Source organism: Parasteatoda tepidariorum, chromosome 10, assembly GCF_982258835.1.
Source record: "Parasteatoda tepidariorum strain Cologne lab strain chromosome 10, Ptep-v5.0, whole genome shotgun sequence".
In the NCBI taxonomy this organism is placed as follows: domain Eukaryota; kingdom Metazoa; phylum Arthropoda; class Arachnida; order Araneae; family Theridiidae; genus Parasteatoda; species Parasteatoda tepidariorum.
Genome location: NC_141764.1, coordinates 41,918,468 through 41,933,468, shown reverse-complemented (window position 1 = coordinate 41,933,468; position 15,001 = coordinate 41,918,468). Strand labels below are relative to the sequence as shown.

General features: G+C 28.7%; 1 protein-coding gene across 11 annotated transcripts in view; it reads left to right on the top strand.

Moving 5' to 3' along the window:
• Positions 1-15,001, top strand: part of LOC107441504 (cell adhesion molecule Dscam1) — a 434,487-nt gene that overhangs the window by 307,650 nt on the left and 111,836 nt on the right. For all 11 annotated transcript variants that reach the window (XR_015429993.1, XR_015429992.1, XR_015429995.1 and 8 more), the window contains exon 16: positions 1,569-1,639. Coding sequence is in view for 7 of the 11 variants with exons in the window: in XM_087154077.1 (XP_087010203.1) it covers positions 1,569-1,639 (71 nt within the window). In the remaining 4 variants the exon portion in view is untranslated. The remainder of the gene's footprint in view (positions 1-1,568; positions 1,640-15,001) is intronic.

Genomic DNA, 15,001 nt, shown 5'->3' with positions numbered 1-15,001 from the left:
AATGAAAAAGTAAATTAAAAAAATAAAACTCATATTTATTTGGTAAAAATGCCCAAAATTATTTAGTTATATATTTCAACAATAATTGAAAAACAAGAAATCATTTTCTACTTCAATCACAGCAACAAGTAATACTTAATTATTTTCCAGCAAAGCAACTTCTTAAATGGCGTGTGCTTTCATTCATTTTGCATTTCAGAGGTTATAATGATCTAGAAAATATTTTAAGAGTGCTTCATAATATTTTCTCAGAAAATAATGACACTTTAAATTTGCTCTTTCTTTTAATCATTAATGATGCTGAAGAGATAAAAATCATCTCTGCGATGATAAAACTAATTATTGGAAAAAATCAAAGCTTGCACTTTTTGTGTTCAATACTTAAAATATCCTACAGAATTCTTCATAAATCATTTCCTTTTCGCGTTTCTTTTTATTTTCAATTTCATGAAAAATGTCCACATCAGTTATTAAGTTTCTAAACACACGCAAACTTCTTTTTAATGAGTTTAGATACATAATTACAATAATAATAAGTTTTAGAGAATTTATTTAAAGAATAATGAAATATACATTTGCGATTTTTTATTTGTAGACTATTTTGTATCCTTGGAATTCTTTAGAGGGATTTAGAATGTATTATACATGTATATGCAATCAACAAAGCGGGAACTCTGGCACTTTCTACAGTACCGAAATTTGACAAAGTTTGAAAATGATTAGATATTTCAAACATTATCTGGAATTGGTACACAAAGCCGAATGACAAACCAGAAGAGTAGGAAAAATTATCATTTAAATTTTGCGATAATGACTAATTAGTTTTAGTTAAAAATAATTCCTTGATGTAACAGATTGGCTAATATTTTATTTTGTCTTATCTTAACTATTTTTTGTAATTATCATGTATAATTGATAACCAGTTTATCCGGGATAACAAACCCGGTAGGATAACTATTCTCGTTGCTTTATACTATATATGTTACCCACTTTACCGGAAATATATACACTACTTACCATTAAAATTGCTACACCAGGAAGGAATGCAAATAACAGAATGATATTTATTGGGCACATACATTGTAGTTGGAAGAACAAGTGATTAAATTTTAAGGAATTTGGATATACGGATCTTGAGGATTTAGTATTCAGCAGTCAGAGCAGTTACAGAAGAGTACAGCAGAGCAGCAATAACAGCAGTTATTCTCCGGGGCATCGAGTCGAACAGAGATTGGATAGCATGGACCGGTGAAGCATTCCATGCAGCTTCAACATTATGCCACAATTCATTGACTGTAGTGACTGACGAGTGGTGCCGTGCCAGTCGTTCGTCAGCCATTGACCAGACGTTTTCATTTGGGGAGAGATCAGGAGATTGTGCTGGCCAGGGCAACAAGCAAACTGGTGTAGCAATTTTAATGGCCAGTAGTGTTTAACTATTAGAATTTAATTTTTCATACTTTGTGTTTTTTACACATTGTTTAACAATAAGACAAAACATTTTTGTCTATAAAAAAAATTTTTTTTTTCATTTCAGTTTTCAATAAAAAACTTTTATTCCTTTTCAGCTCCTAGAACACCACCAAGGCATGTTAAAGCTATTCCTCTGGACTCTTCATCTATTCGAATATCATGGCAGGTATGATACCATTTTCAATACTTTTGAAAGTTTTACAGGATAATCTAAATGCTCAATAGTGTTTTAAACTAGCTGAATATCCATTCCTTGTAAGGTGTGAAAAAAAGAGTAAATAATCAATAAATCAATGTTTATCAACTCTTCAGAATTATAATCAAAACTGAAAGACCAATTAAGATCCTATTAATTAAGCTGAACAATTACAAGTTATTTCTGGTGGTCTTCACGATGGCCTTTTGTCATCAGATTAAGTATGTTTTTGAATGGTCATCTCATCAAAAAGAAAGAAATTACTTACATTCAGTATCATACCACGTATTGCTATTGTCCGAGATCAACTCCTGATAGCTAAAAATTACAATACGGTAAAAAGTACCGGCACTCTGTGTACTTGTATTACGGTAAAAATACCGGCACACTGAGTTCCGGTACTTTTTTCCGTAATTTGAATTACAGAATTTTTTTTATAGTGCTAGAAGTTTGTACAACAATAATGTAATAATAATAGTAATTGAAAAAAGGTTGTTTGACGGAAGATTCGTGGGCATAACTATAAAACCTCTATCCTAAGCAATGTTGGTGCAGTGTCACCAAGAACAATACATTAAAGAATAGCTTGCACAGTTCTCTATAAAATATTCAGTTCTTTCTCCACAAATAAAAAACTATATTTTCAATAATTCTTGCTCTTTCACTGCAGAAAGGTCTATTTTAAACGTAGGAAAATGTCATGCACTTTTCAAGCTAAAATCAGTCACGAATATTTTCGTTACTTCCTATTGTTGCTTCGATTTCCCTTGGTACCACCAGATGTCAGTACGCACACATCAGCTGCTTTTTCTTGCACCTGCCTTCGGGAAATGGATACAAATAATGCAAAAACTTTCCAGAAGAAGAAGCCGAAAACCTCAACTAGTGAACAAGGAAGACGCCCCGACAACGCGATCCAACGAAAGAAAAGAGTTGTCAAGTCATGAATATCATTCGTTCGTGCTCAATTTGCATTTTCAGCATCATTGCGTCAGCTGATTTTTGCATACGTATCTGTTAGATCGAAAATCAAACCCAAAGAATTGGAAATTCTTTCTTTCTCAGTTTGCGTTCGTATGAAGAAGGTTAGAATTCAGTGCCTCCAGGGCGCATTTTTTTTAACTCACTTGCCAATCCGCCATATATTTCTTTTACTCTTGATTCGTTTTTGATGGCGTGTTAAAGTACTATGTGAAAGAAAAATAGGATGTGTACATAAACTACATTTTCGAGAAAGATGTTTACTTTGGTGAAGTGAAAGAATCGATTGGTTGGATATCGAACTTTTGCAAGTTTTTTTTTCGTCTGAAGCATTAAGAGGAAACAAAGTTATTTCAAAAATCTGATGTGTTGTATTAAATTGATTCTTCTTGAAGTATATTGCTTATTTATAGAAACCCGTTTAAAAGAACAACAAATTCAAAATCAATAATAATCACTTTTCATAACAAACAACTTACTACAAAGTCCAATCACACAAAATATTAATATAGAGTATCACTGTTCAATAAATTCTTATTATTATACACAACATTCAAAGAAAACTTTTTTAGTGTTGTTTCTCAAGTAGCAATACTAGATTTGAGTGATAATATTTATTATTCTCATTTTATCTCATCGGGTAAAAAATTAAATCCTATAATCAATAATCAATAAATTCTAATTATTGAAATACTTGTGCAAGAAATTCTTTCAATGATTTTCTTAAAATAATATTTTGTTTCGAAAAAGAAAATTTTTTGTTAAATCTTCTATTCATTTTTAAGACATATACTTTTTCTAACAAGATAAGAGCATTAAAACCAAAATTTAAATTTGAGAAAGGTACTTTCATATTATTTTACACATTGATGCAAACTTATCACGAGTTTCTATATTCTTGATTGATTTATAATTTTTCATTTATTTTTGTTTCTATGGTTATTCAAATTTCTGAAAAAAAACATTTTTAAATGCACTGAATTGCACATCAAATATTAATCATTACGTGAAACACAGCAAATTATAATAATTTTGCGCATGATTTTTATTTGCTAAATTTTGAGGATAAATTTTAAAATAATGGATCGGTAACAGTTAAAATGATAACATTTAAAATATTATGTAATAATTTTTTTATGTTTTAAAAATTCTGAATTATATCCGTACATTTATAAATAGTTATAAATGTTAGTTTTATAATTTATTTTTTGAAATTGTCTTTATATTATCAGTCTTTAAGTGGCAATCTTACTGTACATTTTTGAGGAAAAAAAATTGCAATTTGGAATCGAATTTTATAGAAAAAAATTGCAAGAATGTTGCTATCAAAATTTTTAAAATATAAAATTTTATCGGTTTTCGCAACTACAATAATAAAACGATTGGTCATTCAGTGCTAAATAATGTCTTCTTGTATTGCGAAAAGAACTAATTCACATTGCATGCAATTTTTCGAATTTTGAAATGTAAAGCAAACAATATGTTATGCTTTAGTTTTTTTCGTATGCTATATTTTTACGAAATGTGCATATTTTAATTTACACTTAAGTAAACGATTGAACATAATTATTTTTAAAATTTACCCTCATAATGAAATCACGATATCCAATTTTCTTCTAATAGAAACATGATTAGAAGTTTTGATAAGAAATTCTGCTTAAAATTTTCAAAAATATAAAATTTTCAAAACTTTTAAAAACCAAATTCTAATCAAAGTAACAATTTTTTAAAGCAAATACTTTAACGTTTTTTTCTTTTTTTACATTTCACAACCTAAAAATAAGAGAAAATAAGGGGCTGCTTTAAGGAAATTTCGTTCTTAAGATTGAATCTTTAAATTCTATGAGGAATAGTCGTAATTCGGAAATATGGTCAAAATAATTTGAGAACGGTTCAAAGTTTGGACCCCTTAATGGTAATTTTACTTTTCGCGTATTTCACACCTATCCCGAAAACTTTTTAAGCGAATCGATTAATTTTTGAGCACGATTATAAAGCTCATTAAACCAATGCAAAAAATTACTCTTTGTAAATATTTATTATTTTCATTAAATCGATTTTTACTGTCGAAAACATTAAGAATTGACAGTAGAAACATTTATAAACATAATGTTACGTGCAATATACAAAGTTTGAATAATATCAGTAAAATAGAACCTGAGAAATCCAAATATAAATGCATGAACTGTTTATAAAAATACGACTTTTTTCATAATAAACAACGAAACTTATTCAGATTATTCCGTTTTTTTTCTTCCTCTTTTTTCATTTTTACGCTTACATCCAAAATTACTCATAACAGTCAAAGGAAAAACTTTTTTTTTACTCTCAGAATGGGAAACACTACAAATTTTAAACTGATGAAAATGTTGTTATTTTGCAAGCATTAATAATCCCAATAATTATAAGTGCAATATATATTGGCAAGATTATTAATTAGTATCCAGCACTTTAACAATTTAATATATAATAATTAATTTATATTTCCTTATCAATCTCACTTTAACTTTTATGAAGTATTTATCAACTACAGCATTTTTTGTGTTCAAAAATAATTTCACTGAATAAAATATTAAATCATAATGGTTTAAACCAATAACCAAATTAAATAAGCATTAAATTATTAAAATTTCATATTTAATAAACGAGACAAATATGTGGTTCTATGACTACTGGAATTAACTACAGCATAATATTCTACAAATACTTTAAATAGTGAGCTGATTTGTAATATCATTAAAGCACGATCCTCAATGAAAAGCATAATCTTGTAATGCATTTAAGCTTTACTAAAATCCCATAACATAGAAAGAGGCTTTTCATTAACTAGTAAAGTGAATGTAGTGTCATACGCAGCTTCTCTAATCCACTGTTTAGATTTAATATTTAGTGACTTTGCAATTATGATAATATTAACACGCATCAAAGTTTAGTTAGCTTAAGAGGTACCAATAATGGGTGACGTTATTTGCGATGATGGATTATGAACAAGCTGTGGATAAGAATAAAACACTTTAATGAGGTTTTGAATATGCGTTTATAAATTAGGCAGATTTCGTACCTAATGGAGAACAGTGCTAAAATTATAATCCCCATACTGTTCCTGGTATTAAAATGTTTTTAAAAGGAAAGTAAGTATTCTAACTTCTATATGCAACTTTAACGCATGGTTTATTTTCCAAAGATTGTAGATCTTAATCGTGCGGAAAGTCATGTTGCTTTTAAAACAGATTTAAAAATCGATGCAAGATGCTTTAATAATCGGAGAGCTTAGTGGAAGAAGGTTCTAAATGACATTTTTGAAAACATTTAAATTTCAATAAAAAAATATCTTGCTTCATACTTATTTGAAAATAAATTTTAGACGCTTTAATGATCGAAGAGCTTTATGGAGGAAGGTTCTAAACGACATTTTTTTGAAAAATTTAAACTATCTATGAAAACGAAATTATTTCAGAATTATTCGGAAGTTAATTCTAGACGCTATAATATTTGAAGAACCTAGTCGAATGAATGTTCTAAATTATATTCCATTCAAAATTATCCCCTTAAAAATTATTCCATTAAAAATACCCTGTTTCAAGCTTAATCAAAAATGAATTCTATAAGCTTTAGTATGCGAAAAGCTTATTGAAAGAAAGTTGTAAGCAGATATTCAAAAGAAAATATATTTCTTTGGTGGTATGGTGAATTATTTACGTATTTTTATTTTGAAAAACTGAAATTTATATGAACATGATCTTGTTTTACACTGATTTCAATATAAATTCTATATACTTTAATAATCAAGGAACTTATGATAAAAAGTTCTAAATAAAATTTTTGAAATAATTAAAATGTCTATGAAAAATATCCCGTTTCAGACTTACTTAAAAAAATAAATTCTAGACGCTTCAATATTCAAAAAACCTTAATGGTTGAATCTTTTAAATTACATTTTTTTAGAAAAACCTGAAATTTCTATGGAAAGGATCTTGTTTTAGACTTATTATTTAACTATCCAATATGCATATGTTTCTTTGACACTTTTAATTTTAATGCTCTTAATAGATGAAGGCACTAGGTGACAAAAGTACTAAGTATGAGACAATTCTAAATGCATTTGACACCAAACAGATGGTGTCAATGAAAAACCCTGAATGAATGCTGATTCCTTTGCTAACAACACCAGTTCCTTTACGTTCTTCATACGCGTGGAGCTGCATTTTACCCTGATTTGTTTCTCGTTCTCGTGCACTGACAAGGGAAACTAGGGAAGTGTGACTCGCCAATTTTGAAATAAACTAGTGGGATGTATGCCTTATGAGGAATAATTTTAGGGGGCAACGTTAGTTTCGGCCCATAGAAGGTCCTGTGAGAGATTAAAAATAGCTCAATATATAGAAAAATCGGTATTTTATTACTTCAATGCAGACTATTAGTTATTGTAATTATCTCATACTCCAATTAATTTTGCGGTACTTTCAGGTACTATATGATGCATATTTATTGTCAAAATTGATTTCGAAAATTTTATATATCTGTAGTTTTTTAGAAAAACCTGTTAGGTTAATTTTTAAAAAAAAAAAAAATTACATAAAATTTTTTAAAATTTTTTTTCAAAAAATTTTCCAAATTAATTGGAGTATGTAATTGCAAATCAATTAATTAATGAATAATTAATTATTAATTAATGAATAATTAATTATTAATTAATGAATAATTAATTAATGAATTATTAATTAATTAATTATTAATTAATGAATTAACCAACTAATTACAAATTAATTGGAGTATGAGACAATTACAATAACTAATAATCTGCATTGATGTAATAAAATACCGATTTTTCTATATATTGAATTATTTTTTATCTCTCACAGCACCTTCTATGGGCCGAGACGAATGTTGCCCCTAAAATTATTCCTCATAAGGCATACATCCCACTAGTTTATTTCAAAATTCGCGAGTCACACTTCCCTAGTTTCCCTTGTGAGATTTGTCTTGTTCCGTTTTTTATCTTTTTTTATCTCTCGATTTCTGTGGTTTCTTATGCTTTGTTTCTCGCCTTTATTTTCTATTTTTTGATGGCAGCTTTAAGTTTCTTATTTCAAATTATTTTTGTTTCTTTACATTCACACCTGGCAAGTCTTGAAAATGCGCGCCTATATTTTTGAAGCTATTGAAGCATGTTGACTGTTATTTCCTATTTTTTTCTGTAACTATTGTAATTTTAATAATATCCTCCACTTCAGTCTTTTAATACAGGTAATATCCTATCACTTCAGTCTACCACCGCAGGTAATATCCTATCACTTTAGTCTACCACCGCAGGCAATAGCCTATCGCTTAAGTCTACCACCGCAGGTAATATCCTATCACTTCAGTCTACTACTGCAGGTAAAATCCTATCGCTTCGGTCTCTTGGGATTATTTATTAAATTTATCAAATTAATAGGATAAGAAACTTTAAACACTAAAACGCAGACAGTTTAAATACGATAAGGGCATAAAGATTTCAAAATTCGATAGCTAAAGAATATGAGATATGCAGAGGGTAAATCTTAATTGTTTTGAAAACTTAAAAAATAACTCATTTTATTCAAATACCATGTTGTTACCTTATCCGCTAAGCTTTTCATCTTAAAAGTATTCAGATTTAAATCAAAATTTCAAAATAATTGCACTATATTTCTAAAGCATTATTATTTAATATTTTTATTACAAATTATATTCATTTATATTTGCCGAACGTATTTGTCTAAGTAAATCCGCTAAGCTTAACTAAGCTTAACTTTAACCGCTAAGCTTTTCATCTTAAAATTTTTCAGACTTAAATCAAAATTTAAAAATAATCGCAATATAATTCTAAAACAATATTATTTAATATTTTGAATACAAATTATATTCATTTTTATTTGCCGAACGTATTTGTCTAAGTAAATATATTTATCAACGTAAAAAGATTATATAAAATTTATTAGAAATTCATAATTAGAAAATTTAAAAAACTACTGACATGTAAAACATTTATAGAAAAAAATAAATCTTTTTTTTTTAATTAAAAACATTTGAAAAATTAATAGGATTTTTACTTCATTTTCAGTTCTTGACATTTTTAATTATATATATAAAAAATTACAAAGAGAATTAACTGACTAGTAATATGTAGACGCTTAAATTTTATTTCAAAACCACCATAGTTGTTAATACATGCTATGAAGGAAAGGAAATTATTCAAAAGTATTTAAATTAAATAATTGCAATCGCAGAAGTTTTAACGAGAAATATGACATATCTTATGACACTGAAATCTTAAGCTTTCTCAAGCTTAAAACTTTACTAAATAGAAATCTCTTAAGACCCAGGTATTCATGAATATGTCACTCGCCTCGTGAAATCAGGAATCCTTTTATATTGAAAGAACATTTTGGAATAAAATTCCATGTAAGCAAGTATTTAAATTTGCATTTGAAAGTGAAACATAGTGGAATAGAAATATCACCTTATTTTCGGTACATTTTAAGTTTTAGATTATGATACGAAATGCTTAGATTCTATAATAGTTATAAGGGGTTTCAAATCTTTCAATCATTTCAAACTTTTTTAATGAATAATACTTCGGAATGTCTCATACTTTGATTATAATACATAATAAAGAATTAATGGTAGTTTTCAAAACACAATTTGTACTAAAATTATTTACCATTTCTAATGAATGAGTTAAAGTATGGCCAAAATTACCAGAATATGGAAAAATTTACCGTGTTTCTGATGGAAACACCAGAAAGTTCGATATTTTTTTATCAAAGCGGTTTAGTAATTATTATGATAAAATTAAAAATAAATTTAATGTTTCATAATGTGTTAACATTTGCTAATTTTATCATATCTTAACATGGTAAAAAAAAAACTTATTTACTAAGTTACATTTACTTTTTAGTTTTATATTTTTAATACATGCGTGGTAAAAAGAGCTATAATTTCGGAAATTAGAAGCTTCGATAAACCGTTACGGAAAAATAACCAAATGAATTACTTAAATACGGTATATTTTAGGTTTATTAACCAGAATTATATGGGTTTCTTTTACCAAAAATGTCATTACCATACAGCGTGATAAATATATCGGAATTTTACTCCATGCATGTTTTCAGCATTAAACGTGTTTAACAACGAATGACAAATCAGCCTTAGCAATACCATAATATATAGAACAGCTTTCCTAGAATTTAACTAACCTTTATTATACTATTTGTATTACACTACAGTGAGTTGTGGAAATTTATTTCTTGATAACAATTTCTCAGCAACGATTCACAGTTGGGATTTGCAGCAATACATTGTTGAATATATATATATATTGTTGAACTGGAATATAACGCATCTCTAGTGCTCTATTTATCAAAACAAGTATATAAGTCCTTTCGGGGTCCAAACAATGAACAAAGATGAATAAAGCAGCAATGTACAAATGATATAGTATGTTATGTTATTTCGTTTGACGTTAAAATATACTATACGAACAAGCTATGTTAAACTGTCATAAATATGGAATTTTTAAAAATTGTCTAGATATTAACCATTAATTTATTCACCATCATTGATTTTGATCATTGAAGAAGATACATAGACTAAATATGTTAAAATATTTATCTGGTAATCTGGTATTATATGTACTTTTATCTCATATCACAGTCGTATTTAATTATACAATTTAAATAGATATAGGAAAATAATATATTTAGTTAACTACCTTATATTAAAACTAAATGAATTGCTTTCATGTTCAAAAAAGAACATCACAGATTAAAACGGATGGAATTAAAATTCCCAAAGAATTTTACTCCTATAACAATTTTTTGTAATTATTTTCTCACCCTAAAAATATTAAAATATTCGCCCATCTGTGATAGATATATATATATATATATATATATATATATATATGTAATACAACGATAATAAATACTTTTGTATTAATAAAATAATTTAAACTCTTTCTATTTCATAAAATGTCTTTGTTAAAGAGTAAGCGTAGAGATATTCTGTTTTGGGAATTCAAGGCTGAAATCATACCATTAAATAATAATTAGATTTATATTTCAAAGGAGGAGTTATTTTTAGAATCTTGTCCCTCTTTCACTTCCATATTAGGAAGCATTAAATGATTTTCCATAATGCGTAGAGTTACAAAGGTATTACGACTGGAACCTAATTACATCATTCTCTGTAGTATTTAATGCGGGACCGATGGTTTTCGCATGTCTCTTGCTGAATAGCGTGTTCCATTACACATCTGCCGGAACCATCCGGAATTTGTCCACACCCTCTCCCTTGTGGAGTGGGGATGAGAACTGTTATAACCTCCAGCCACCTTTAAATGAACCTTTTTATAACGTATTATTGCTTGTGACTGCATTATTAAAGATGAGGAATACAACAATGATAACAGGGATGTAGCCCTGTTAGTATATATATATATATATATATATATATATATATATATATATATATATATATATATATATATATATATATATATATATATATGTACATGCAGCCTATATGCAGTGGTAGTTTTGTTGCAGATGACTATGACATGTTTTTATTTAAACTAAACTCATCAGTTAATTTACCATAAATATTTTTCCTAAAATTATATGTTGAAATTCAAACCAAAGACAAATATCAACTTCACTCAACTTACTCCTCGTTTTACTGATCAAAACAGGGAGAAATATGACACTGTATTTTGTTTGCTTAACCCTTATCCGTCCTTGCAGGGAACAGTTTCACTGTAAAAAATTCCGAATCAAATTACCGTATAAAGTACCGGCCCTTTGCGTGTATCATCTGTGTAATCCATTTTCATGGTAAAATATTATTTTTACAAGTATTATTTATCTAAAAAGAGTGATTCAGCGACTTTATGGTAATTATTACTGTAAAATTAAGGTTAGTTAATTTTTTTTCGTAACATGTTCCGATAAAAATGGATTTTACGATAAAACGTTTTGGCACCGTGAGTACCGGTACTTATATTACGATACTGACGTAACAACGGTACTATCGTAATCTAGACTTTTTTACCTTGCTTACTTATACAATTTTATGATGAAATAGGCTTCTAATGTAAAAATATCGCGTATTATTTTGGAATCCTTTTTAGTGGTATGATTTAGCAAACTAAAAAAAATAAAATCGCTGGAAACAAATGAAATTTATTTCATCATAATTGAAACATTTCCGTATTAAACAAAACTGCACATTCATCAAAATATTTTCCGTTTCTAACATAAGCGCTGAATGACAAGAATCTCTTTTTACTGATCTAAGACGTTTTGAAAAGTGATATCAAAATTTCATATTCCATTTTTTTTTATCCACAGGTAATCCAATCTGAAGCGAGGAAAGAATATTAAATATTCTAAGAAAATCACGACGTACCGAATGATAAACAATAGAATATTTTAATTAATTCTCTAAGTACTTCCAAGCTAATAAGTCTTCTTTTTTTGATTAAAAATGAAGTATAACTCTGGAGAGATTTTTTCATTAAACCATCATTTATTACAAAGTAAAAGCATAATTAAAATTTGACTCGAACGAGTCTTTCTTAAATATCTTTGCTTTCGAATAAAAGAATGGAAGGTTTTACCGGCATTAATAACCGCATGTATAATTAACAATGCAGTTTCCCCATAAATTATTTCAGTAAAAACAGAATAATGCATTAAAGTAAATACTTTTGATATAGCACGTTTGATACAAAAGATAAAACAGCAGTGACAATATTTTTTGCAGGATTTTGCAATTAATTTAAAAGAATGCAGATAATAGAGAAACGTATAAGGATTTAATCGAAATGAATTCTAAGCTCCAGTATTAGATGATGACGGTATATATTTGCTTTTTTATTTAAAAAAAATATCCTAATTTTCAGGCTAACAATGCTTGGGTATTAACACTAATTGTGCTGCTGCGTGATAATTTATGTAAATTACCTCATATCTCTTCTGAAATATATTGGGCTGAAATATGAAATGCGGGCATTTTGTGTTGCAATATCGATGTGTTATTCAAGAAATTATTCAAATGTGCTAATAAATAAATCTACACAATAGAAGAATTATTAGTTCCTGTTATTGTAAAACTTCTGACAGTAATTCTACATATGGCGCATTTATTTTATTTATTTGTTCGCCATTTGAATACAGATTATTTTAACATTTTAGACATTTAAAACGTTTGTACGTGTTTTAGCTATAGATAATCAAGGCTTTTTTTAATTTTTTTTCCACTAAATATTACATGATGGCTCAGAGGATAGAGCGTTCGCCTTCCAATAAGGTAAACCGAATTCGAATCCCAACTATGGCTGGTCGATACGAATTTCGATACGGCTCATACCGACAACAAGTGCTGACGGTAAATATCCTTAGTGGTAGACAGATCATGAGTCAGAGTCCCAGGCTAACCGTGGGAAGATTTTTTCAATGCGATTTTTCAACGACGAACGACTATTAGGCAAAACTCAAGGAGTTTTTTCAAAACTCCTTGAGTTTTGCCTAATAGGTTTTCTGCTTTATACCCCCTTATTTATTCGTCTTCAGCCATAAATTGAAAAAAATACAGGGGGGGGGGGGGTAATAACCACAGCAACGAAAAGAGCAAGAACAAATGTGTACAAGCTAAATGACTGAGTATAAATGCTTAACGGATGCAATTAAAGAATGTTTTATCCAAATCAATCTTCTGATTAAACTTAACAAAAATACTTTCGTAAACTCATGTGTGATTGGCACATTTTCATCATGTCGATAAATATAGGCCAATATTTTTGTATAAACATAATTACTATGATTTTTATCTTATGCACTTCAAATATTTATGTTCAGTTCATATACCCAGTAATTAAAATCTTAAAATGCTTATCATTTAAGCATATTATTTTTTAATAAATATTTTGTGCAAATCGAAATCTATACTATTATAATCTTTTAAAAATAATCCTTCACTTTGTTTCGTTTTAAAATTGTTGTGGAAGAACGCGTTAAGAGACCTCTTTAAAAATTTTAATTTAAAAACAACAAATGCACACTGAAAAAATTTAAAAAAAATATGGATGTAATTGCAGTATAGAGTACTGGCTTTTTGAGTACATATTCCCAAAGATCAATTTCACCGTAAAATTAATTTTTGCAATAAAATGTTATATCTAATTTTTAAAGTAATATTTGTTTAATTAGAGTGATTAACTGATTTTACGGTATTTATCACTATAAAAATTACGCTATATTAGATTCTTTTATCTCTAATATGTTCAGATACAAATGAATTTTGTGGTAAAAATGTCCAGCAGCCTAAGTCAAGGTTACATAAAAAGTACTGGCACTCTGAGTGCCGGTACTTTTAACCGTAATTTTTTGCAGTGTGTACCCAGTAAGAAAAATAGACCTAAATGCTTATTATTTGAACATAGTATTCGTTTCAAAATATTTTATGTTACTCAAAACCTATGCTATCAATAGTCATTACAAATAAAAATCTTTCCATCTGCTTCATTTAAGAAATTTCTGTGGAAGAACACGTTAAGGAGTCTTTTAAGGAATTAATATTAAAAAAACCAATAACTGAAGAATGCACAGGAACGTCAGAATGAAGTTTTCAAAACACTTTTTTACTGTAAAAACCTCTCAATTTGAAATTGTGACAAAGCAAAGAAATGTTCTACATTTTCCGAAAATATTTCAAGAAAACTACACTCTGAAAAATTTTAAATCAAATTGCGATATAAAATACCGACACTTTATATGCAGCATCTGTAAAATTCACTTTGCTGTAAAATATCATACAGTCAATTTTACAGTAATACACTCATGGACAAAAAAATTAGCGCACCAGGAACTAATTGCGGGATCGTAACGAAACTTGCAAAGAAGATACATGTTGGGAAGATATGCAAATGATTAGAAAAGCAGCGTGATTGCGCAATACGTATAGCCGGTAGATGGCATTGAACGTCGAACTCTGTGGAGTATAAAACAGGTACAGCGTCACACCTTTCCCCCAGCTGGTGTGATGGTATGGGGCGCCATTGCCTACAATACACGGTCCCCCTTAGTATTGTTCCGTGGCACCATGACAGCCCAGCAGTATGCCCATGAAATCTAGTAACCACATGTGTTGCCCCTCATGCAACGGCTCCCATGAGCCATTTTTCAACAAGCAATGCTCGGTCTCATTCTGCAAGGGTGTCACGTGACTGTCTCCGTACTGTTACTACCAATCCTTGGCCTGCCCGATCCTCAGATTTGTCTCCAATCAAGCATATCTGGGATCATTTGGGACGGCGAGTTGGGCATCCCG